Raw genomic sequence first — 22,805 nt, forward strand, 5'->3', positions numbered from 1 at the left:
TCATCCGGTCATCAATTTCCACACTGCATCCTTGAGCTCCTGGTTCCTCAAGCTGTAGATGAGGGGGTTCACTGTTGGAGGCACCACTGAGTACAGAACTGCCACCACCAGATCCAGGGATGGGGAGGAGATGGAGGGGGGCTTCAGGTAGGCAAACAGGCTAGTACTGATAAACAGGGAGACCACGGCCACGTGAGGGAGGCACGTGGAAAAGGCTTTGTGCCGTCCCTGCTCAGAGGGGATCCTCAGCACAGCCCTGAAGATCTGCACGTAGGACAGCACAATGAAAACAAAGCAAACAAAAGCAAACAAGGCACTAACCACAAGAATCTCAGCTTCCCTGAGGTAGTCTGAGTCTGAGCAGGAGAGCTTGAGTATCTGGGGGATTTCACAGAAGAACTGGTCCAGGGCATTGCCTTGGCAGAGGGGTATGGAAAATGTATTGGCCGTGTGCAGCACAGCAGTGAGAAACCCACTGCCCCAGGCAGCTGCTGCCATGTGGACACAAGCTCTGCTGTCCAGGAGGGTCCCGTAGTGCAGAGGTTTGCAGATGGCAACATAGCGGTCGTAGGCCATGATGATGAGCAGATAAAACTCTGCTGTAGCACAGAAAAAGAAAAAAAAAATCTGTGAAGCACATCCTGAGTAGGAGATGGCCCTGGTGTCCCATAGAGAATTTCCCATGGATTTGGGGACAGTGGTGGAGATGGAGCCCAGGTCAAGAACAGAGAGGTTGAGGAGGAAGAAGTACATGGGGGTGTGGAGGCTGTGGTCGCAGGCTATGGCAGTGACGATGAGGCCGTTGCCCAGGAGGGCAGCCAGGTAGATGCCCAGGAAGAGCCAGAAGTGCAAGAGCTGCAGCTCCCGCGTGTCTGCAAATGCCAGGAGGAGGAACTCAGCAATGGAGCTGCCGTTGGACATTTGCTGCCTCTGGATATGCTTATCTTTTGAAAGAGGAGAAGACATTGACAAGTTAAGGCAGGATGCAGACTTCTTTGAGCCCATCCTATTCTGTTTCCCAGACAATCTCCCCAAAAAGCCTTCTCTTCCTTTGGCATAATTTCATTCAGCTCCTTTTTGTGAGATCAGGTTTGTGCTGCTGAGGGCACTTTGTCTGAGGGGGCAGAAATCCTTCTTTTTCTCATTGCTTTTAGCCTGAGCACTGCTGAGCCCTGAGGGACAAAAGGGCTCCCTATGCCCTAGTGCAGAGTCAGGAGAGCTGGTCTGCACACGAGTGACCTGCTGGTCACCACGCAGGTGTCCTGTGCTTACACCTCTCTCCATTAGAGAATGGTCTCCCTAACAACGTACTTGAAGAAGAAAATGGGCTTTTGCGAGTGTGGAAGAGTCCAGCTGCAAAGTCCATTTCTCCAGACTCTTTCCCTGTGGAGCTGAGCAGAGAGGGATGCAGAAGGGTGGAATGGCTCTCTTCAGGCTCTGCCTGGAGCTGTCCCTGCTGGGACCTGTTTCTCTGTCCCCATGTCTCCTCCCTGTCAATGCTCACAGACCCCACCTCACCCACTGTGCGCTCAGCTCTGCGTTGCAGACTCCTCCTGGCAGCAGGGCACTGGCCAGGGCCATCTGTGTGTTGGCAAGTCCTAAGGAGCACCTCAGATGAATCCTGAAGACACCATAGAGGTGACATTGGTGCTTTCTGTAGGCAAAGGAATGGGTGAAGGGACTTTATCAGGTTCCCTGGGAACCTATTGATAACTCACTGTAACGCTGTAGGAGTCTCGGTCATTCGTCCAAAACTGAAAGAACCATCACCATTCCTCACCACCACCACCAGCACAGCAGGAAACTGGAAACACCTTTAGACAAGGTAGCCCCTGCCTTGACTTTCCCCTTGAAATGCTGCCTCTGCCAGTGTCCTGGGGGTGATGTGGAGCTGTGAGCAGCCCGACCCATGGAGCACAGTCTTGAAAGCAGTAGGACCTTGCCCTGACAGCGGTCATTCCTTCCACCCACAGCTTCTCCCCACAGCACCATCGGAACCACCCCGGGCAGGCTGAGTGGTGACCCTGGCAGGCAGCAGAGTCCCTGCCCCAGCACTCAGCCCCCTGTGGTGCACGGACCCTGCTCGGAAGGACAGCCCTGGGCACCCCTGCCTGCACACCCAGCTTCACACCCGTGCAGCTGTCCCCAGCAGAAGGCAGCCATCCTTCCTTGTCCCTCTGATAGTGCAGCAGGGAAACCCTGCTCTGGAGCACGTCCTCCTTTTCCACACCAGAAAAGCCAGGAGACCCATCCTGACAGGTCCTATCAGTCATGTAACGTGTCAGCTATAGAAGATGCCTCCAAGATGCTCATCTGAATTTCCCTGCTGCCAGAGACTTACTGTGTCAAAAGTTGTGAAGACTTCTCCATGAACAAGCTCAGAACTGTCCTTCCACTTCCAGCTGCCTTTAACCTCTCTCTGCCTCACTGCTCTCCCCTCGCTGCCTGCAGGCAGTGCCCTCAGCCCTGCTGCCCTTTGCAGAGGAGCTGCTCCTGGGCAGAGCTGTCTCTCTGCAGCGCTGCCCGCTTGCCAGGAGCTCCCTCCATGCCAGGAGCCCAGCCCAGCTCAGCAGCAGAGGACCAGCCCAAGGCAGCACTTTCTCTGCCCCCTCTGGGCTCCCTCCAGGTGTCCCTGGGGCTGCAGGGGAACCTGCTGGGAAACAGGCTGAAGGCAGCACTCATGTTCCCTCCCTCAGCTGGGGAGAGACACTTCTTTCCAGCTGTGTAATTTCACTTCCCAGAGTCAGATTTAGGTCCTATAATCACTTTCCCTTGTCCCATTATTAGACAGGACACCCAGGCAGTGACTGGTAGGGATCTCCTGTACCCCTGCTGAGGGAAGGGATTCAGCAGAGTCCACAGAGGCATCTCATCCTGGGTCTCTAGTCCTGGGGCTGGAAGGGGACCCAGCTCACTCCCATGCAGACCACAAACCCACAGGAGGTGGAATTCCTCTTGCCTCGCTTCAGGTGTGCACAAAATTAGCACCTGCATGTGAGCTCCTTGTCTCAGCTCCCATGCTCATTCCTAGAGATGGAGACCAGGGCTGAGGTTTTCAGACACAAATATCTGGTGACATTTGGGGTTCAGGAGGTGGTCCACAATACGTGCACGAGACTGCAAGCTCTAATGAAGCAGTTCATAGAGATAGCGCAGCATCTGGGGGCATCTTCTTGGAGGCTGATGGGAAATTAAATTTGCCAGGTTGAATGACAGCAGATGCCCAAATTTAGGACCACTATATTCCTTCTGTACAGGGCTGCCTATAGAGGTATTCACTGATCAAATGGAGTCATGCGGCATAGGGAGAGCTCTGTTTCTCTTCTCTTCACCATCAACTGTATTTTCTACACATCTTTCAAGTATAATGGCAGTTGTGTCAAATGCATCCCTTGCACTCCAATTGTCCAACCTAATTCAGGGCAGCTGAATCTTAATTTAATATGCAGTTACAGGCCTGCAGAGATGCCAGGGGTGAGATGCCAGGGCTCACCCTGATCACGTGCGATGCCAGGGCTCTGCAGCACAACTACATGCAGCTGACATGGACAGCACAGGTCCTATACAGGAACCCCATCCCCATTCAAACTCGTTGTGTGACAGCCATCACCCAGGGCATCTCAGAGAGATTCAGTGCCTTTGGGCCAGTGACTGAATCGCACCACTGCAGTCATGCACGGTTGTTCCCTTCTCTTTCCAGTGCATGCAGGGCAGTGCATGAATACAAAGCACATCACGCCAAGGTCTCCAGTCATGTGCATTCCCTCTCAAACTCTCCTGGGTCTTCCCTTCCTCATCGTTTAACCACCCCCTCCATGTCACAATCATGGATCACACCAGTGATTTTCACAGTGTGCCTGAATCACAGGATGTCCAACGGCAAGGACATTTTCAACATCATCTCTTCCTTCCTGAGATCAGCTTCACCTCCACCACAGGCCCTCAGGGCTGCAGACACAACAGACAGCAAACCCCTGTCCTGCTCAGATGCAACACCGAGCTCTGTTTCTCTCTGGCCTTGGGGAGAGCGGGCTTTGCTCTCTTTGTGGGCACCTCATTTCTTCTTCACACTGCCCTCTGCCATCCACTCCAGCATGTCTCTGCTCTGAAGCAAAGCCTTTGCACAGCTGAGGGCTTGGGGGCTTGGTAGCAGCTTTCCCTGCTGCAAGTCTGCTCTCAGCCCAAATGTGCCCCAGTTGAGGTGCTGCAGCCCAGACATGCACTGATGCCTTCAGCCTGGGGCACAGAGAGGAGGAGCTGGGGCTGTGTGTGCAACCTCTTCATTCCACTTGGAGGGAAGAACAGCTGAGCCTGTTGGGACAGCTCACATGGCTGGGCTGCTGTGATGGGTGGGTACAGGATGATCAGGAGGCCAGAAAGGTCAGGAGGGAAGTGTCCTCAGTGTGAAGGAGCTGCTTCGGTGTGTGGAGCTCCTCTATGGGATGAACATGCTGGGTGAGGGTCAGAGGAGAGGCTGGTAAGGGTGACATTTTGGTGGGAGACAAAGAACCCATTGAAGTCCCCCTGTGGACTGTAATTACCCTGGCATTCACTGGGAGGGGACCACAACAGCATGCAAACATTCATGGACCTTTCTGGAGGGGCTCAGTCAAGATTCAGCTTGGGACACGGGTCTTTATAGCAGAAAAATCTAATTGCAGATTGGTCATCTGTGGTGATGCTCATCTGCATCTGTTCCTCTCAAAGAAGGAAGAACTGTACATGGATGTGAAAACCAGTGTCAGCCTTGGCTGTCATGACCATGGAATAGTGGGGTCTCACCTCGCAAGGGGAAGGAGAATAGAAGAGTGCAGATGCCAGACCTCAGAGGAGCAGACTTCGGCCTGGTCTTGTGACTTTTAGTGGGGGAGAGCCTGTGAGCAGCACAGAAGGGCAGCAGAGCTCACTACAGCTGTGGTCTGACAAAAAGACGAAATGAAGATAATGTGTGGCTGAATTTGCTCAAGTTAGCTGTAGATAGGTGTGAGGTACTCTTGGCTTTTGTCTTCACCAGCAAGGTCTCCCAGTTCCATGTACCAGGGAGGCAGAACCCCAGGCAAATCCAGCAGTGGATGGAGGTCAAGTCAGGGGTTTCCTAGGTAAGCTCAACCCTTCATAGTCCATTGGACCAGATGGGATGAATCCCAGGATGTTGAGAGACCAGGCCCATGTCATAGCAGGGCTGCTCTGATACATTGTGGAAGGTCATCAGCACTGGAGAAAGCAAAAAGCCAGTCCTGCATACGTCTTCTAAAAAGACCCAAGGACTGAGCAGGGGCGTTATAGGCTGCAGCAACAGAGGCCAGGAGATGCGTGGCTGGGCAGCAGCTCCCTGGAAATGGCTCTGGTGGTCCTGGAGTTTCATGAGGCAAAACAGGAGCCAGCAGTGAAGGCGGCCAACAGCATCCTGGGCTGTGTGAGCAGGAGCACAGCCAGAAGGAGTGATTATCCCCCTCTGCTCAGCACCTTTTACACCACACCCTGCACAATGACAGTGAGACAATGGCAAACAGGAACCAGTTCACTGGAGGGCAGCTAAGGTGGTAACCCTCCAATTATCCTTCAAGTGTTTCTGTGATTTCCCTAAGAATGTCAGTATCTACAACAACAAACACAACAGCAAAAGCATTAATCTGCCTCAATATAGGTATCTGCAGCAGAGCAATCTGCATCTGTGGTAGCCCCTCTGAGCAATTCCAATGGAATCAGTATTTGCAATAGACAGCGTGATACCCAGTCCACAAGTACATATCTGAAGTGGTTCAGATGAAGGGAGGTCTTGCAAAAGTCACCTTTGTGTCCCCAGGTGGCATGGACACTGCTGGTTTTCCTCTCCAGAGAGCGGCAGAGGCTGGATCCCCTTCTCAGGACAGATTCCTTGCCAGGAAGCCACAGGCATGGGGCTAGCTCACCTGGTTCTTACTGGCACTTCACTCAGCATCTGCTCTGATATATTTGGTGCATTTCTGTGACTACTCTTTCTGCACACACAGTCATACAGAGACAGCCGTTTCATAAAAGGTAGTGTACAAAAGGCCGTGTTGTGGCCAGGAAATCCCACCGCGAGCTCTGGAGGCAGCAAGGGAGATTGTAAAAAGCATCTGGAAGATGCAAAATGCTCAAGGCCTCTTCTGAAGAGTGAGTGACCCGGAGCAGTAGTGCTTGGCCATGTGTAGGTGTGGGAGAGAGGGTTGGGGGATGTCAGTGAGAAACAAGGGGATGGCTGGTGGCTTTAGCAAATGCTCAAAAACATGTGTGAAACCAGCAATGGAAAGCAGGGGATGTCTGTGGGTGGAGGTTGAGGAAGAGGATAGCCCTGAGAATGCAACAGGAAGGAAGGTCCCTCCTGTGCCAATCAGCGATGATAAAGATGTTTCCATCTTGTGTGCATGCCTCAGCCTGACAGATGGGGAATGCCCACTGCTGGGGTGGCTGTGCTCTGTCATCCACATGAGCTCACCGTGCTGACCAGCACCCTTGGATGCAACCTCTCCAGTCCCATGGACTGGTAAGGGTGTAGTTTACTCAAGTAACCCCTGGCTTGATCCCCATCCAGCCCTGGTTGTTCTCCTCCAGAGTACTGCTTCAGAGCCCAAAGGTCTGGGAGAAATTGCTGGTATAACTGATGCAAAGAGGACACAGAGTATCTCAAATCTGTCTACACCTACTCTTACTAAATTCAGCAGTGATCCCACAGTCTCTCTCTTTCTTCTTTAACTGTTCCTGATGTAGTAACAGCTCTTCTTGGTTCCTGTTGCATTCACTTTCCAGTTTCAATTAGTTTATATAAGGATCATTGCTGTGCTTGAAGGATGCTGTCTTTGAAGACAAGATGTATCCAGGCACATTGGGAAAATGATTGGCCTGTTCCTTGACTGTATCATCAAGGGACTGAGTAAAGACTCTCGTGTTCACACAACACCTGCAGCTGTTGGGTAGAGGAGGGACAGACCTTGCCTCTCTGATGGCATTTGATGACCGATGCCCCTGACTGATGGCAACAGTCAATGGCACACAGGCAGCAAATCGCACTCCCTGTGATGCTGTCTGGGGTGTCTGTTACACGTCTGCTCTGAATGGGAATTGCTTTCCTGTAAGTCCTCTGCTGTTCCTGCAAGCCCTGGCATCTCCCGTAGCTCTGTGGGCCTCGATTTGAACATTAAATTGAGTGGCTGCCCTAAATTCTGTTAGGCAACGTGGGGATGACCATGAGAAACCTGCCGGTGGAGTCAGTGGAGATCTGGTAAATACAGCAGAAGGAGAAGAAAGAGGCTGAGCTCTCCCTATGACACGGGACTCCAACTGTTCAGATGAGTAACTCTAGGAGCTGCCCTGAGCATAACAAGTTCAGCTGCCCATAACTTGGCAACCTTTCAGATGGCCAAAGGAAATTCTCAACAGCCTCCAAGAGGATGCCCCCAGATGCTGCCCTGTCTCTACGAACTGCTCCATTTCAGTTTACAGTTCCCTGCACATGTCTGTGACTACTTCTGGCACCTCAAGTGTCTGCAGACATTAGAATCTCACTCCTAGCATCCATCTGCACTGATGACCATGGGAGCTGAGACAAGGAGATCATATGCAGGTGCCTGTTCTGTGCATAGCTGGACTGAGGTGAGGAAATCCCACTTCCACCTCCTGTGGGTTTGTGGCAGGCATGGGAGGGAGTTGAGTCCCCTTCCAGCACCAGGACTACACACCCAGGATGAGATGCCTCGATTGACTCAGCTGAATCCCTTCCCTCAGAACAGGTAAAGGAGATTCCTCCCTGTACCTGCCTGGGTATCCTGTCTAATGATGGAACGAGGAAAGGTGATTCTCATGGGCAAATTTTTTCCTCATCGCAGAAATGACAGTGCTGGGAAGAAGTGTCTCTCCGCAGGTGAGGGAGGGAACATGAGTGCTGCCTTCAGCCTGTTTCCCAGCAGGTTCCCCTGCAGCCCCAGGGACACCTGGAGGGAGCCCAAAGGGGCAGAGAAAGTGCTGCCTTGGGCTGGTCCTCTGCTGCTGAGCTGGGCTGGGCTCCTGGCATGGAGGGAGCTCCTGGCAAGCGGGCAGCGCTGCAGAGAGACAGCTCTGCCCAGGAGCAGCTCCTCTGCAAAGGGCAGCAGGGCTGAGGGCACTGCCTGCAGGCACTGAGGGCAGACAAGAGAAGTGAGAAAGGTTAAAGGCAGTCTGGGGTGGGAGGAGAGGTGAGAGCTCACTGCTGGAGAAATCTTCACAGCCCTTGACACGGTAAGTCTCTGGCTGCAGGGCAATGCAGATGAGTCCCTGGAAGTGTCTGCTAGACCTGGCACATGTCACAGCTGATACGACCTGCCAGGATGGCTCTCCTGGCTTTCCTGGTGTGGAGGAGAAAGAGGACGTGCTCCAGAGGAGCACGCTGCCTGCTGCACCATGAGAGGGACCGGGCATGATGGCTCCCTCCTCCCAGGGATGGCTGCAGGGGTGCCAAGCTGGGTGTGCAGGCAGGGCTGCCCCAGGCTCCGAGCAGGGTCCCTGCACCCCAGGGTGCTGTGTGCCATGACAGGGACTCTGCTGCCTGCCAGGGTCAGCACTCAGCCTGCCTCGGGAGCTCCCCTCAGTGCTGTGGGGAGAAGCTGTGGGTGGAAGGAGGGACCCCCAGCAGGGCAGGGCAGGGTCCTTCTGCTGTCAAGAGGGTGCTGCATGGGTCAGGGCTGCTCACAGCTCCAGATCAGCCCCAGGGCATTTCCAAGGGGATGTTTCAAGAGGAAGGTGCAGGCAGGGGCTACCTGGAAAGGAAGGTGCTTCTCTTAGGCTTCAATTTCATGCTGTGGGGCTGTAAACCGAAAAGGAGCTGCTACTTCTGAGAAGTGACTGGGATTCTTGAACTGTTACGTGATCAGAAGGTCTGCTGGGAACCTCATAAACTGCCTTCACCTACCCCTCAGCCTACAGGCAGCACCAGCATCACCTCTGCTGGCAACAGCACGGTTTGTCTGACCTGCTCTTTACCACCTGCAAGCAGGGAGATGTCCCTAGACAGTGCCCTCCCACGGGGAGTGTTCTGTAGGGCAGAACTGAGTGCACAGATGGTGGGATGGGGTCTCTCAGAATTTGCTGTGAGGAAAACGATGTGGGGCAGGGAAGCAGGTGGAAAGGTGCAAGAAGAGAGGGGTAGGCAGGGAAGAAGAAGAGAAAACTAAAAATAGTAACATCACTGGAAGGAGAATTGGGAAAACTCCCTGTTACCCCCTCCAGTGTGGTCACCTTCCACTGAGCAAGCCCCCTTGCCTCCTCTCTGACCCAGCAAAGTCTCTGCCCTCATGGCCGTGGGGCACCAGGCATCAGCCGTCCCCTCTGCAGCCAGAGCTCCAGCAGAGGAGAGGTGCCTCTCTCCAGCCAAGTGCCCATTTCCCTCTGCAGAGCACAGGGACCGAGTGTGACTGCCGTGCAGCATGGCTGTATGTGAGGCTGTGTGCACGGCTGGTTACGGTGACAACGTTCTCAAGTGCCTTTGTCTCTCTTCTTGCCTCTCTTGGCAGAAGCATTGTGGTGCAGCTCCTTCATTTCCCACTTTCCCTCCTGTGCTGCTCCTGTTCCTGCCTTTGGGCTCCGTGGGGTTGGGGGAGTTTCTGACACTGACCCTTCAAGCCTTCCTAGGCAGGGGTCTGTGTGGGGGTGAGGTGTCCCAGCCCCCTTCTGTCCCGTGGGGCTCCAGGAAATGTGGCCTGTGGGCTTGTGAAACGAATGGCTCTCCCCAAAGGAGATCCTCTCTGCAGAACACTTGACCATTTCCCTGCAGTGTCCTGCCTGGCTGTGAGCTTGACACAAGGCACAGCTGTCTCACAGCATCTGTGTGATACCTGAGACACCCATAAAGGAGCCCCAGAGGTGCTAAGACTGTGGACATGGTCTTTAAAACGCAGCTGTAGGTGGGCGTCCTGGTTTTGGCTGGGATAGAGTTAATTTTCTTCCTAGTAGCTGGCATAGTGCTGTGTTTTGGGTTTAGAATGAGAATAATGTTGATAGCACACTGATGTTTTAGTTGTGGCTAAGTAATGTTTACACCAGTCGAGGACTTTTCAGCTTCCCCTGCTCTGCCAGGTGCCCAAGAAGCTGGGAGGGGGCACAGCCAGGATAGTCGATCCAAACTGGCCAAAGGGCAATTCCATACCATATGACATCATGCACAGTATATAAACTGGGGGGAGTTGGCCAGGGGGTAGCGGTCGCTGCTCAGGGACTGGCTGGGCATTGGTCAGTGGGTGGTGAGCATTGGCATCACTTCTTTTTTTCCTGGGTTTTATTCCTATATCTCTCTTTTGTTGTTTTCCTTTTTGTTATATTTTTTATTACTATTAATAGTATTATTATATTATTTTTTCTTTTTCCGAATTATTAGACTGTTCTTATCTCAACCCACAAGTTTTCTTAATTTTGCTCTTCCAATTCTCTCCCCCATCCCACCGGGGCAGGGGGGGAGGGTGAGCAGGCGGCTGTGTGGTGCTGAGTTGCTGACTTAAGTGAAGCCACGACAGTGAGCAGCTGAAAGGTGCCCTGCGTGTCCTTGCCTAGAAGGGGAGTGCTGAGGCCACTGTCAGTTGCCCTGTGAAAGAGGAACAAGTTTGGAGATCTGAGCTTTAAGTCTGGACTCCTCTACTCTCAGCAGGGTGCATTTTCTTTTAAGGGGAACGTACAACTGCGATCATCCTCCAACTCAAGCACACGCAAGCGCAGGGCGTCTGGGAACAAGAGCGATAGATAGACCAGCTCCCCACAGCCTGCACTGAGTGACAGTGAACCCTTTGCTACTCAGGTCTCATGATATAAAGGCTGAGGATTTCTAACTTTGAAGATGATTGCCCAGGTAGGACAGGAGTATCTGAAAGAAAATAAAGAAAATGGAAAAATGAAAGATTCTCATTTTCTTCCTTGAAAACTCTGTCCTAACTTCTCACTCCTTTTCACTTCTTCAACAGCCCCCCATGCCCAGAGGCAGCAGATGTCCAACAGCAGCTCCATCACCCAGTTCCTCCTCCTGGCATTTGCAGACACGTGGGAGCTGCAGCTCTTGCACTTCTGGCTCTTCCTGGGCATCTACCTGGCTGCCCTCCTGGGCAACGGCCTCATCATCACTGCCATAGCCTGCAACCACCGCCTCCACACCCCCATGTACTTCTTCCTCCTCAACCTCTCTGTTCTTGACCTGGGCTCCATCTCCACCACTGTCCCCAAATCCATGGCCAATTCCCTCTGGGACACCAGGGCCATCTCCTATGCAGGATGTGCTGTACAGGTCTTTTTCTTTTTCTTCTTGATTTCAGCTGAGTATTGTCTTCTCACGATCATGGCCTATGACCGCTACATTGCCATCTGCAAACCCCTACACTACGGGACCCTCCTGGGCAGCAGAGCTTGTGTCCACATGGCAGCAGCTGCCTGGGGCAGTGGGTTTCTCTGTGCTGCGCTGCACACGGCCAACACATTTTCCATACCCCTCTGCAGGGGCAATGCCCTGGACCAGTTCTTCTGTGAAGTGCCCCAATTCCTCAAGCTCTCCTGCTCACACTCCTACCTCAGGGAAATTGGGCTTCTTGTCGCCAGTTTTATCCTTGCCCTTGGGTGTTTTGTTTTCATTGTGGTGTCCTATGTGCAGATCTTCAGGGCTGTGCTGAGGATCCCCTCTGAGCAGGGACGGCACAAATCCTTTTCCACGTGCCTCCCTCACCTGGCTGTGGTCACCCTGCTTGTCAGTACTAGCCTGTTTGCCTACCTGAAGCCCCCCTCCATCTCATCCCCAGTTCTAGATCTGGTGGTGGCTGTACTGTACTCAGTGGTGCCTCCAACAGTGAACCCCCTCATCTACAGCTTGAGGAACCAGGAGCTCAAGGATGCCCTGAGAAAACAAATTCAATGGTTTCACCTTCAGCAGCAGTAAGCTGCCCATCTCTCCTCACTGGTTAATTATTTTTTTTCCCATGATTATCATGTTCATACAGGAGTATTTGTATTCATTCCACACCTCCAGAAACATGGCCTGGCTGTACCTACCTTTGGGAAATGTGTCATCAGGGTGTGAGAGCTGGCTCCCTGAGGAGCATCTCTGTAATAAAAGGCTGTCTGCCCATGGCACCTCATGAAGGCTGGGCTCTTCTTTTTGCTGAAGTCAGGACTAGGCCCCAGGAACTGTGCTCACCATGGTCTGTTGCTGAGCTTGGTTCTCAGTGGGCTCACGGGGAGAGGGCACTGGGAGACATTTTGGGGAATGAGGGCTGGACTCAGCTCTCAGCTGTGGGTGCCCAGTGCTACTGGAGATGGTGAACGGGCCCCAAATTGCCTGCCCAGGGCTCTCCCACATGCAGCAGAGCTGAATGGTAGCTGTCCAGCTTTCTGGAGGGGAAACTGCAGTCCCCAGGACAGAAGAAGTCATCTACAGGGAAATGATGACCCTGGGGGTAGCAATCCCAAAAGAAGGGACCATCCAAGGTGGAGTCACCCAAAGGCACAGCAATATATTTAAGTATCCACAAGCAAACAAGGGCTCTGCCATCCCAGGGGAGGCCGTGGGGACCCAGCAAGATCAGCAAAAGGAGACTGGAGGGTGATTCATGTCTCATTCAGTAAAAGCCCAAGGATGGTTCAATGTGAACGCTGGAAAACATCCTGAGTCATGAGAAATGCTCTGAGCTCCTTCCACAGCTTTAGACCCCTGGTAAGGAGCTTGTGGCAGTGCCCAGTCTAGCAGGACCTGACCAGCAGAGCCAGTGTGGAGTCACTCCATGGTCCCACAGCCCACTTGCTCTGCAGAGCATCACTGCCAGCTTGGGGCCCTGTGGGGAGCATAGAGAAGGGGCTGGGAGCACCAGGCCGGCTCAGAGGAGGGATGGGGAGAGATCAGACAGGAGCTTACCAGGGCTGGAAACTGCCTTGGAGAGAAAAATGCTGGTGTTCAGCTACTCCAAGATAATACCGAGTGTTCGGCTATCCTAAAACGTGCTCACGATGCAGAGCCAGAAGTCCTTGCTGTCCTGGTGCTCCACCAGGCCTGGGAAGTGGCAGGAGAAGGATTGGTGTCCACCACTTGCCATCTCTTAGTGCCATTGTCCCCCCTGAAGGGTGGAATGAGCGGGAAGCTGGGACCCTGTGTCAGGGCTTGCACTGAAGGCAGTATTGACCCAGAAGCCACATCATTTTGCTGTGGTCCTTCAGTCCCTGTGCCCAGCACGTGTCCTTGATAGAACCTTCCCCACCCTGTGTGTCAGCCCTTACCCCTAAATTCACCCCCAGACAAGGCTCCTCAGCCAGGGCTGAGCTGGAGGGCTGAGGTCCAGTTGTGACCACAGGAAGGACAAGAGCTCTCCTGGGTCCTCTGCAGGGCTGGCAGCCTCTGTGAACCCCAGCAGAAAAGACAGCATGCAGTGGAGAACTTGGGAAAATGTAGGCCATCCCCGTGCCCATGGGGGCCCTCAAGAAGAGTCCATCAGTCCAGATATCAAGCCTGGCTTATTGCTGCATAAACAGCCAGGAGAAACTGTCCCAGGAACCTCATTCCAGGACCCCATCTCCCTGTACCAGCCCCAGCCCCCAACCAGGGAGAGCTCTCCCCCTTGTCACTATGGTGGTTCCAGGGACCCAAGAGACACCTGGGGGGGAGATGTTTGGTGGGCAGAGCCAACCCAGTGCTCTCAGCAGCTCCTCTGCAACCAGCACATCTCTCCATGTTCAGAACAGGACGCACTGCTGCTCATGGGCTCGGGGTCTCTTGGGTGCTGCAGCCACTGGCACTGCCTGCTGGCAGCTCCCAGACTGAGGGCTGAGCTTTGGTACCCTGCAACACAGCCCCTGCTAGGCTTGTGCTGCTGGTCACAACCCTCTGAACATGGTTATTCTGTCAGTTCTCAGTCCACCTCAATTTCCACTTATCTAAACTATACTTCATCAGTGCATCCAGGAGAATGCTAGAGGAGACAGGCTGACAGCTCCCAAGATCCTCCTTCTTGCCCCTCTTGGAGACAGGATTGACATTGGCTTCCTTCCAGTCCTCAGGAACCTCTCCCAGTAACCATGACCTTTAAAAGAGAATCGAGAGTGGCCTCGCAGTGTCATTGGCCAGCTCCCTCAGCACTCGTGGGTGCATGCCCTCAGTTCCCATAGGCTCAGGTATGTTCACTTTGTTTAAATGTTCCCTAACCTGATACTCCTGCACCAAGGGTAAGTCTCCCTTATTCCACATTTCCCTCTGGTCTCAAGGCCCTGGGATGCCTGAAGGCCGGTCCTATCAGGAACGACTGAGGTGAGGAAGACATTGACTGTCTGGGGCTTTTCCATATCCTGGACCATATACCACGTACATTTTCCTTAGTCTTCCTTTTGCTCTTTATGTAGTTGTAGTGGTTTATGTAGTGCTTTATGTAGTTTATGTGGTTCAATTGCAAGAGCAGGAAGACCAGGGTGTGAGAACATGAGGCTTCTTCCACTGGCCTGAAGAAGGGCTCATCTCCTTCTTCCTGATCAAGCAGTCAACAACAGACACCCACTGAAAGGTCACCCATGTTGGTCTGCCTGCCAATCCCCACCCACAAGCTCTCGACAGGCTCATCATCTATCCCAAGGCAGAGCTCCAGGCTTTCCCACTGCAATTCCATTTAACTGATATGAGGAGACTTATCATCCTCATGGTATTGGTAATCTCCTCTCTCTCTTTATTAGCTGTCATGTCCTTTCATTCCTATTGCTGTGACCTTGTTAGAGGCACCACAAGCCAGGTGAGCCATCTGCACACCCACATTAACCTCTGACACAATGGAGCTTCACTCCAAATGGACCTCGAGAAACTCTTGGGTTTGACCAACAGAAACCTCAAGAAGTTTTCCAAAGGGAAGGGATCTTCTCCTTCTGATCTTCTGAAGTTTTGATCAGGGGGCAGAACCAACCTGTTGTACTGCTTTTTGGGTAGGGTGGAATTACTTTTAATCCTAGTAGCCCATATGGTGCCATGCTTTGGATTTGTGACCACAACAGTGCTGGTAACACAGCGATGTTTTAGTTACTGCTGAACGGTGCTTGCACAGCATCAAGGCCTTTTCTGCTTCTCATGCTGCTCCACCAGCAAGTAGGCTGGGGGTGCACAAGGAGTTGGGAGGGGACAGAGCTGACCCCAACTGACCAAAGGGATATTCCATACCATAGGATGTCAGGAGTGAGTGAGTGGCTGTGTGGGACTGAGCTGTCTGCCAGGGTTAAACCACAACACCCGTCCATCAAGGCAGGCTCAGACATGACTGGTTGAGGAGCAACCTCAAGCAGAAGGGTTTGGGCATTACTAGGAATGCCATAGCAGGCAGTGGTGCTACACAGGAATATGGCCATGAGCACACTGGGCTGCACTGGGAGGAGTGTGGCCACCTAGGCAAGGGGAGGTATTGTCCATCTTGACTCAACACTGCTGTGGCCACATCTGCAGTAGTGTGCCTCAGTCTGGGGCTCCCCATTCTGGAGGAATGGGGAGGACCTCTTACGTGGCCAGAGAAATTCTGCCACGATAGGCTTAGTAGTCGTGTGTGGAAAGGATGAGAGACCTGGGCTTCTTTAGCCTGGTGAAGTGGAGGCTGAGGGAGGAATAGTGGTAGCTCGGGGACAGCTTGATAATTGGTTTCCGAGATGATGGCACTTTTTTTGGTAGTGGGAAACAGGATAAGAAGAATACCAAGAGAAGCTGCAGCTTTGGAAGTCCAGAGTGCACCTCAGGATAAAGAAATGTCATCCTGAAGGTAGTGCTCTGGTGCAAACCATCACCCAGAGGGAGTCTGGATCAGCCCATGGCTTTGTGTTTCAAGGAAGAGCTGGCGAGGATGGAGAGACAGCAGCACAGGTAGGGACATACTGGGTGAGAAGAAGGTGGGGAAGCACGCTGGGTGTCTGCAGCCTGCAGGGAAACAGGCAGAGGCATGGGACAGTGCAGGAAGGCGTGTGGTGCAGATGGCCAAGGGCGCTGGCAAGGCTGAAAGGCCCTGACAGAACCAAGGTCTTTGTCCCCTTGGCTATGGCTGATGTCCCTGCCACAAAGGCCTAAGAGGAGACACATTGTCCTCATGGTAATGGGGTCTCATTGCCTCCTCGCACCAAACCTGGGGAGACTGGGAGGTGTCGTACCATTGTCCTTCACTTGGCATTGCACTCCCCACATCCCAAGGAAGAGCCCTGAGTCACACCGGAGGGACTGGATCTCCCTTCCCAGGGGCTGGGGGTCAGGGCATGGCCATCCTCCTTCATCCAACAAGCCAAGGGTTTTCTCAGCATCAGCATTGCCTGCACTTTGCCTTTGCCTGCCTGTCATCATGGCCTCCAATTACCTGCTCTAACGAGTCCCTTGGGAGGCTTTGTCAGTAATGGCCCTCAGAGGGGCCCATTAATGCTTCAAGGTACTTTGGGCTTTGCTTCTGACTTTGACTTCTTGAGAGGTTTCTTCAGTCTCCTCTGAGTACTTCATCTTCATGGACTCAGCACCAAACACGCCATGGGGCTCATTAAAATACAGAAAGCCCTAATGAGCCATGTCTCTTCCCGTAACTTTCTTCAAGTCCTCAAGACTTGTACAACTAATTGGAGAGGCTTCAGTTATGATGACGATTCACTTAATGATGAAGATTTTAAGGAAGATTTCATAAAGGAGGGTTTTTTTTCAAGGTTATTTTCTATCCTATTTCAGTTTACAGAAGAAGTGATAGCAGCATTCTACAATGGATATTGATCCAGAGGGTCTTCTGAAGACATCTGCACAGGCAGGAGAAGCAGTCCCTTGAGGTCTGACACTGTATGGACAACCTTGCTCCTCACCTCCCCAACCTCAGCAGTTCCCTCATCAGCCACCTGGGACTTGCATCACTTTTCCTCACATCAGACTTCTCCACTGAGGGCTGCAGCTGGATGGTACAGCTCCTTTGCACCAGCTCCCGCCTGCTTTCCTTAGAGAACTGGCTGCACACAGGCACAGAAAGCTTTCTCTTCACTGCCAACAAACAAAAATTAAACATGATATAATTTAATAAACATTAAAACTGTCTCCTCAGCTGTATGCCAAGTCTAACGTGGCCCACCTTTCACAAGGGATTTCCGTAGAAGAACATTTTGAGACAGAGACATGAGAAAGGATAGATATAAACACAATTAAGGTGTTGACTAAAGAGTTAATCAGAATTCTGAAAGATGGGGCAACTTTCTAACTCCCTGAAGCTCAGAGCAGAAACCAGACAGTTGAGAGGCATCTGAAGTACCAAAGAGCAAGTGGAGGAGGAAACCTGAGAGCAATGGGAAGGGCATACGTCCACATAGTCTACTGAAAACATGTCCATAGGCATGGCCATTGCATCAGGAGAGGTAGGAACACCTGAATGAAGAGGGAGATGAAAGAGTAGACAGAGGAGTGGTAATACAAGTGCAGGGGAAGATCAATAGTTCTTCTCCTGCCATTAGCACACTCCCAGGAAATTCCCATTCTGTCACGGTGGGAAAACATTGCCATTTCTTAGAAGTACTCAAATGATTCAGTTCGTGAAAATGTGCTTGTATCTTTTTTTTAAACGTAAAAAATAAAGTGTTCACCTTTCGAGGCAGCCATCAATTCTCGGACCATAAAGAGGCAGTGCCACTTTTAGGGGCCCCAGTGAACCTGAGGTGCTGGCCTGGCGTTAGCGTCTATCAGAGAGGACCTGTGGCAGAGCAGAGCACCTTGCAAGCTGCAGGTGGAGGCTGGGCAGGGCTTCCCGGGGCATCTCCACTGGAACCAGGTGTCTGTGTCCCTGTACCTGAAGGTATTTGTGTCCTACATCCATTCCCAGTTCTGGACAACACTTTCCTTTTCAAAAAAAGGAAATCCCCCTAAAGACTGAAATAAAGCTGAAAAGTGTGCTGACACATTTCTTTGCTTTGGCTCTTTCTCTTCAGTTCTCCGTACTTTCATTTCCATTGACGTTAACTGACATCTGACAGGCATTACAACAAGATCATTTTGTGTCTTGCACGGAGCTCCCTGCCCCCAAAACCTTCCCTGCCCAAGACTCCTCAGTCTTTGCCCAGAGCAAATCACACTGAGGTGTCAACCTCTCTTCACTGCTTGAGATGTTTTATTTTAGATGGTCACTGACAGCACAGGAGGATTCACGCCCCATAAACATCTGCTCTGCTCCGATTAGAAACAGGGCCCAACAGCATCATAGGATCACAAGAGAACTGAGGTTGGAAGGGACCTCAGGAAGTCTGCAGTGCAACCTGTCAGAAACAGGGTCACACCAAGCTGTTCAAGTCTTGATTCAGTCTGAGTTGGAAACCCCCCAAGGACAGAGACTGCACAACCTCTCTGGGTGACCTCTTCCAGACCTTGCCTGAGCTCATGGGGAAAAAAGGTTTGCTTATGCCCTGGCTAAACCTCTCATCGTCACCTTGCTCGCATTCCATTTTGTTGTCCCACCATGCGCCATGGTGAAGGGCCTGGCTCTGTATTCTCCATGACCTCCTCGTAGGTACTGGCAGGCTGGGGTGAGGCCCCCCCGGCCTTCCCTTCTCTGCGCTGGACAAGCCCAGCTCCCTCAGCCTCTCCTCACAGGCAAAGTCCTTCAGTCCCTGGCTGTCCTGAGGGCCCTTTGCTAAACCCACTCCAGCTTGCCAGTATCTTTCCTGAATAGGGGATCTGAAATGTAGATGGAACATTCCAGAGAATCCCTTCCCTTGATCTCCTGGCCATGCTCCTGGTCATACAGCCCAGGACCCTGCCGGCCTCCCTTGCTGCCAGGGCACACGGCTGCCTCCTGTCCAGCTCCCTGCCCACCAAGACCTTTCCCACAGGGCTGTTCCCAGCCAGGCAGCCCCCAGCCTGTGCCATCACCACGCTGAGTCCCCTGCAGGGGCAGAAACTGCCATTTGCACTTGCTGCATTCCTGAGGTTCTTGCCAACACGTGCTCTTCTGCTTCTTGACCCCTTTCCCTGAGCACAGAGGCCTGGAGACCACTTCAGTAAAGACTCAGGCACAGAAGGCATTGAGTGCCTCAGCCCCAGCATCAGTGTCTGCTGTTATTAAATCACCCTCCTCAGTCAGCAGCAGCCCTGCATTTCCCTTGTTCAGCCTTGGTCTCTAACACAGCCATTAAAGCTCTTCTTTTCACTCTTGACTTTTCTTGCAGCCACCAACTCCAGGTGAGCTTTGCCTTTCCCAAACTCATACCTGCACAGCAAGGGCAATGTACATAAATTCCATGTCTGTACCTGTCCTTGCTGTCATCCCCTTGGCAGCTGCTCCATGGCCCCTGTCTGTGCCCTGTCCTGGGACGTCCCAGCCCCACTGCCCCTCGTATGGTCCCACAGTCCCACTGTGCAGGCACAGCACAGGACAGGGTGCATTCAGGGTGGGGAACGGTCCCTCTGACATGATGCCCACAGCAGTCCTTGGGGCTTTGTCACCCCATAGCCTTCCTCTTAGGCAGACTCTCCAAGCTCCTGGAGAGGCCATGTCAGCTGAGGGGCTTCACAGACAGCCATGCTCCAGGGCCTGCCAGGGTCTGGGCCAGGAGAGAGACCAGGCAGGGCTGGGCATTCTCCTGATACAGGCACTGAGCCCAGCAGGAGGATGGAGAGGACCTCACAGCAAAACTCACCCATAAACCTGGGCTGAGCAGCCAGTGCTGGAAATGGCTGGTGAGAGAGGCTGGGGGGTGATGACTGCCCTGGGTCACCTTCCTGGTCTGTCTATGCCACCAAGGGCAGGGACCAGACCCCTCTCGCCTGTGCTTTCATGTCCTGGATCCATTCCACGAGCCCAGGCTATACCACAAACCCAATGGAGGGTGTCCCCAATCTGCATGGGCACACAGCTCAGATAACTTTGGCATTTTCTGGGCACTTTCCAGCCCAGCCCAGCCCCTCCTCGGATCTCCCCATCTCCCCTGCCCTCTCCCCAGCACAGCACAGCACAGCACAGCAGCCCAGGCTGGGCTGGCCCCATGGCAGTGCCCACCGCAGGGTGCTACAGAGCTCTGAGCACCCACAGCACAGCCCCAGCCCCTGTGAAGGGCACAGCAGCTCTTGGGGGGCAGAGGAGGGTCAGCCTCCCCATCAGCCCCAGGGCTGGAGCATGAGGAGACAGAGGCCAGTGTGTCCCTGTGTCCCCTGCTCTTGACCCCAGGAGATCCCTGTTGCCAACTGCTGGCAGCCCCTCTGTGCCAGGCCGTCTCCCCAGCACAAGGCTCCTGCCCTGGGACTCCTCTGGCTGCTCCTGCTGCCCCAGTGACAGAGCAGCCAGGCCTTCTTCCCTAATACATAACCCTTTGCCCTCCTCCCCTCAGCCCATGGAGAACCCAAGCAAAGCAGCGTGGCCTCATGGGGGCAATTTCTTCATTTTATTCCTGATCTCAACTCTGGAAGAAGAGCTCAACCTCCAGACAGCAGCACAGAGGAAACCCCCTTGTATTACAGAGATGTGACATGGGAGGCCAGCTGTGCCATCGTGCCAGACACATGTGCAAAGACCTCTGGGTCAGACAGAGTGGGTTCATGCCTCTGGAGAAGCAGAAGGGATGCAGATGTTCCTGGGCAAATATGATCATCACAGATAAAATACACAAACAGAGGAGGTTCCCCACATATATTGGAAATCACTTGTGAAGTGACATGTGAAGAGCTTAGCGCTGCTTAAAGACTACGGATTGAATGAGCTTCTTCAGTGCATCCTTGAGCTCCTGGTTCCTCATGCTGTAGATGAGGGGGTTCACTGCTGGAGGAACCACTGAGTACAGAACTGCCATCACCAGATCCAGGGATGGGGAGGAGATGGAGGGGGGCTTCAGGTAGGCAAATAGGTCAGTACTGAGAAACAGAGAGACCACAGCCAGGTGAGGGAGGCATGTGGAAAAGGCTTTGTGCCGTCCCTGCTCAGAGGGGATCCTCAGCACAGCCCTGAAGATCTGCACATAGGACAGCACGATGAAAATAAAACACCCCAATGCTAAACAGACACAAAACACAATAAGTCCAACTTCCCTGAGGTAGGAGTGTGAGCAGGAGAGCTTGAGGATCTGGGGGATTTCACAGAAGAACTGGTCCAGGGCATTGCCTTGGCAGAGGGGTATGGAAAATGTATTGGCCGTGAGCAGCACAGCAGTGAGAAACCCACTGCCCCAGGCAGCTGCTGCCATGTGGACACAAGCTCTGCTGCCCAGGAGGGTCCCGTAGTGCAGAGGTTTGCAGATGGCCAGATAACGATCGTATGCCATTACTGTGAGGAGAGAATACTCTGCTGTGATAAAGAAGAGGAAGAAGAAGAGTTGTGCAGCACATCTTGCATAGGATATGGTCCTGGTATTCCACAGGGAATTGGCCATGGATTTGGGGACAGTGGTGGAGATGGAGCCCAGGTCAAGAACAGAGAGGTTGAGGAGGAAGAAGTACATGGGGGTGTGGAGGCGGTGGTCGCAGGCTACAGCAGTGATGATGAGGCCGTTGCCCAGGAGGGCAGCCAGGTAGATGCCCAGGAAGAGCCAGAAGTGCAAAAGCTGCAGCTCCCGTGTGTCTGTAAATGCCAGGAGGAGGAACTGGGTGATGGAGCTGCTGTTGGACATCTGCTGCCTCTGGGTGTGGAGCACTGAACAAGGAGGAAAGGACAGTGACAAGTTAGGGGAGACTTCTCTGAGGGAAACCAAAGCCATTTCCATACTACGCACTCCCTGCCCCTTCTCCAGTTCTGTGAGACCTTCATTCAGCTCTGTGGCTGGAGCTGTGGGTGGTGCTGGCTGAGTGTGCCAGGAGGAGCAGGACCTCTGCCCGCTGGCTGCCATGGAGTCAGCCCTGCTCTGCAGCTGTGGGTTCCTGGGAATGGTGTGGGCAGTCCTGGTGGTTGAATTTGTCAGATAAAACTGCTCCCAATGCAAAAGGGCTTGTCAGTATCTGCACTGCCATTGCTAAGAAACCACAATCACAAAAGTGTTTGAGAGAGAGAGGGGTTTTCACAGGTCTCTCCCAACTCAGCTGGAGGTTTTCTGGGATTTCAGAAACCCTCATCATTTCTGCTGCACTCAGAGAGAGCAAAGGGAGCCCTGCGAGGCCAGAGGATTGCCTGTGGGTTAGTGCAGAGTGAGGGGAGCTGCTCTGTCCCTCTGTCTTGTTCCCAGCTGCCCTCTGCTTGTCCCTTTCTGAGACAGAGGGTAATCACACTCACATGTTAACCTGAAAAGACACCAGGCACTGCTGAGAGCAGAGAAATCCACTGCCGAGCACTGTGTCTCACCTTTTCTCAAGGTCTCAGCACCCCACTTGTAGCCAAGGACACACAGGGTTCATTTCACCAACCCAGCAGCATTTCCTTGGTCATAGCATCTCTGTGCTTATCCATGGGGCATTCAGGTAACGCCAAGATGCTATAGGACAGATTTGCATCCTGGAGGGCATCTCAGTGCTTGGAAGGACACCCCAAGGAGATACCCAAGGGTCCTAATGAGGGTATCTCAGTAAGGGAGAGTCAGATCATTCGCTGGGGAATGACACAGACTGCATTGCCTACAGCCCCACAGGTTAGAGGACAGCTTGGACACTTCATTCCCATGGACTCACCTGCATGGGAGGAATCACAAGAGCAGTGGCAGTGCCTGACTCAGCTGCTGCAACTCCCATCCCCAGACAGCCTGACACCAAGATCAAGAAAACAATCACAATAACACAGACTGGTGCAGAAACAAGGAGAAATGCAGCGATGGTCTAGCTGAGAGAGGCAAGTGGAGAGGCAGCCGGGCACTCAGGACAGCGTTACCCTCACCCAGCTGTGCACAACACTTCCCAGACACTCACATTACTGGGCAGT

At 53.0% G+C, this 22,805-nt stretch overlaps 3 protein-coding genes across 3 annotated transcripts; 1 reads left to right on the forward strand and 2 right to left on the reverse strand.

Annotated features, from left to right (window-relative positions):
- On the reverse strand, positions 1–921 carry LOC142403883 (olfactory receptor 14J1-like). The gene has a single exon (XM_075490181.1). It carries the CDS (start codon positions 919–921, stop codon positions 1–3), a length of 921 nt encoding a protein of 306 aa, XP_075346296.1.
- A 10,045-nt stretch (positions 922–10,966) lies between these two features.
- LOC142403884 (olfactory receptor 14J1-like) lies at positions 10,967–11,902 on the forward strand. The gene has a single exon (XM_075490182.1). It carries the CDS (start codon positions 10,967–10,969, stop codon positions 11,900–11,902), a length of 936 nt encoding a protein of 311 aa, XP_075346297.1.
- Positions 11,903–20,634: 8,732 nt separating this feature from the next.
- LOC142403842 (olfactory receptor 14J1-like) lies at positions 20,635–21,663 on the reverse strand. Its single transcript, XM_075490143.1, has one exon. It carries the CDS (start codon positions 21,661–21,663, stop codon positions 20,635–20,637), a length of 1,029 nt encoding a protein of 342 aa, XP_075346258.1.
- Between the last annotated feature and the right edge of the window lie 1,142 nt (positions 21,664–22,805).

This window comes from Mycteria americana, unplaced genomic scaffold (genome assembly GCF_035582795.1).
Source record: "Mycteria americana isolate JAX WOST 10 ecotype Jacksonville Zoo and Gardens unplaced genomic scaffold, USCA_MyAme_1.0 Scaffold_46, whole genome shotgun sequence".
Classification (NCBI taxonomy): Eukaryota; Metazoa; Chordata; class Aves; order Ciconiiformes; family Ciconiidae; genus Mycteria; species Mycteria americana.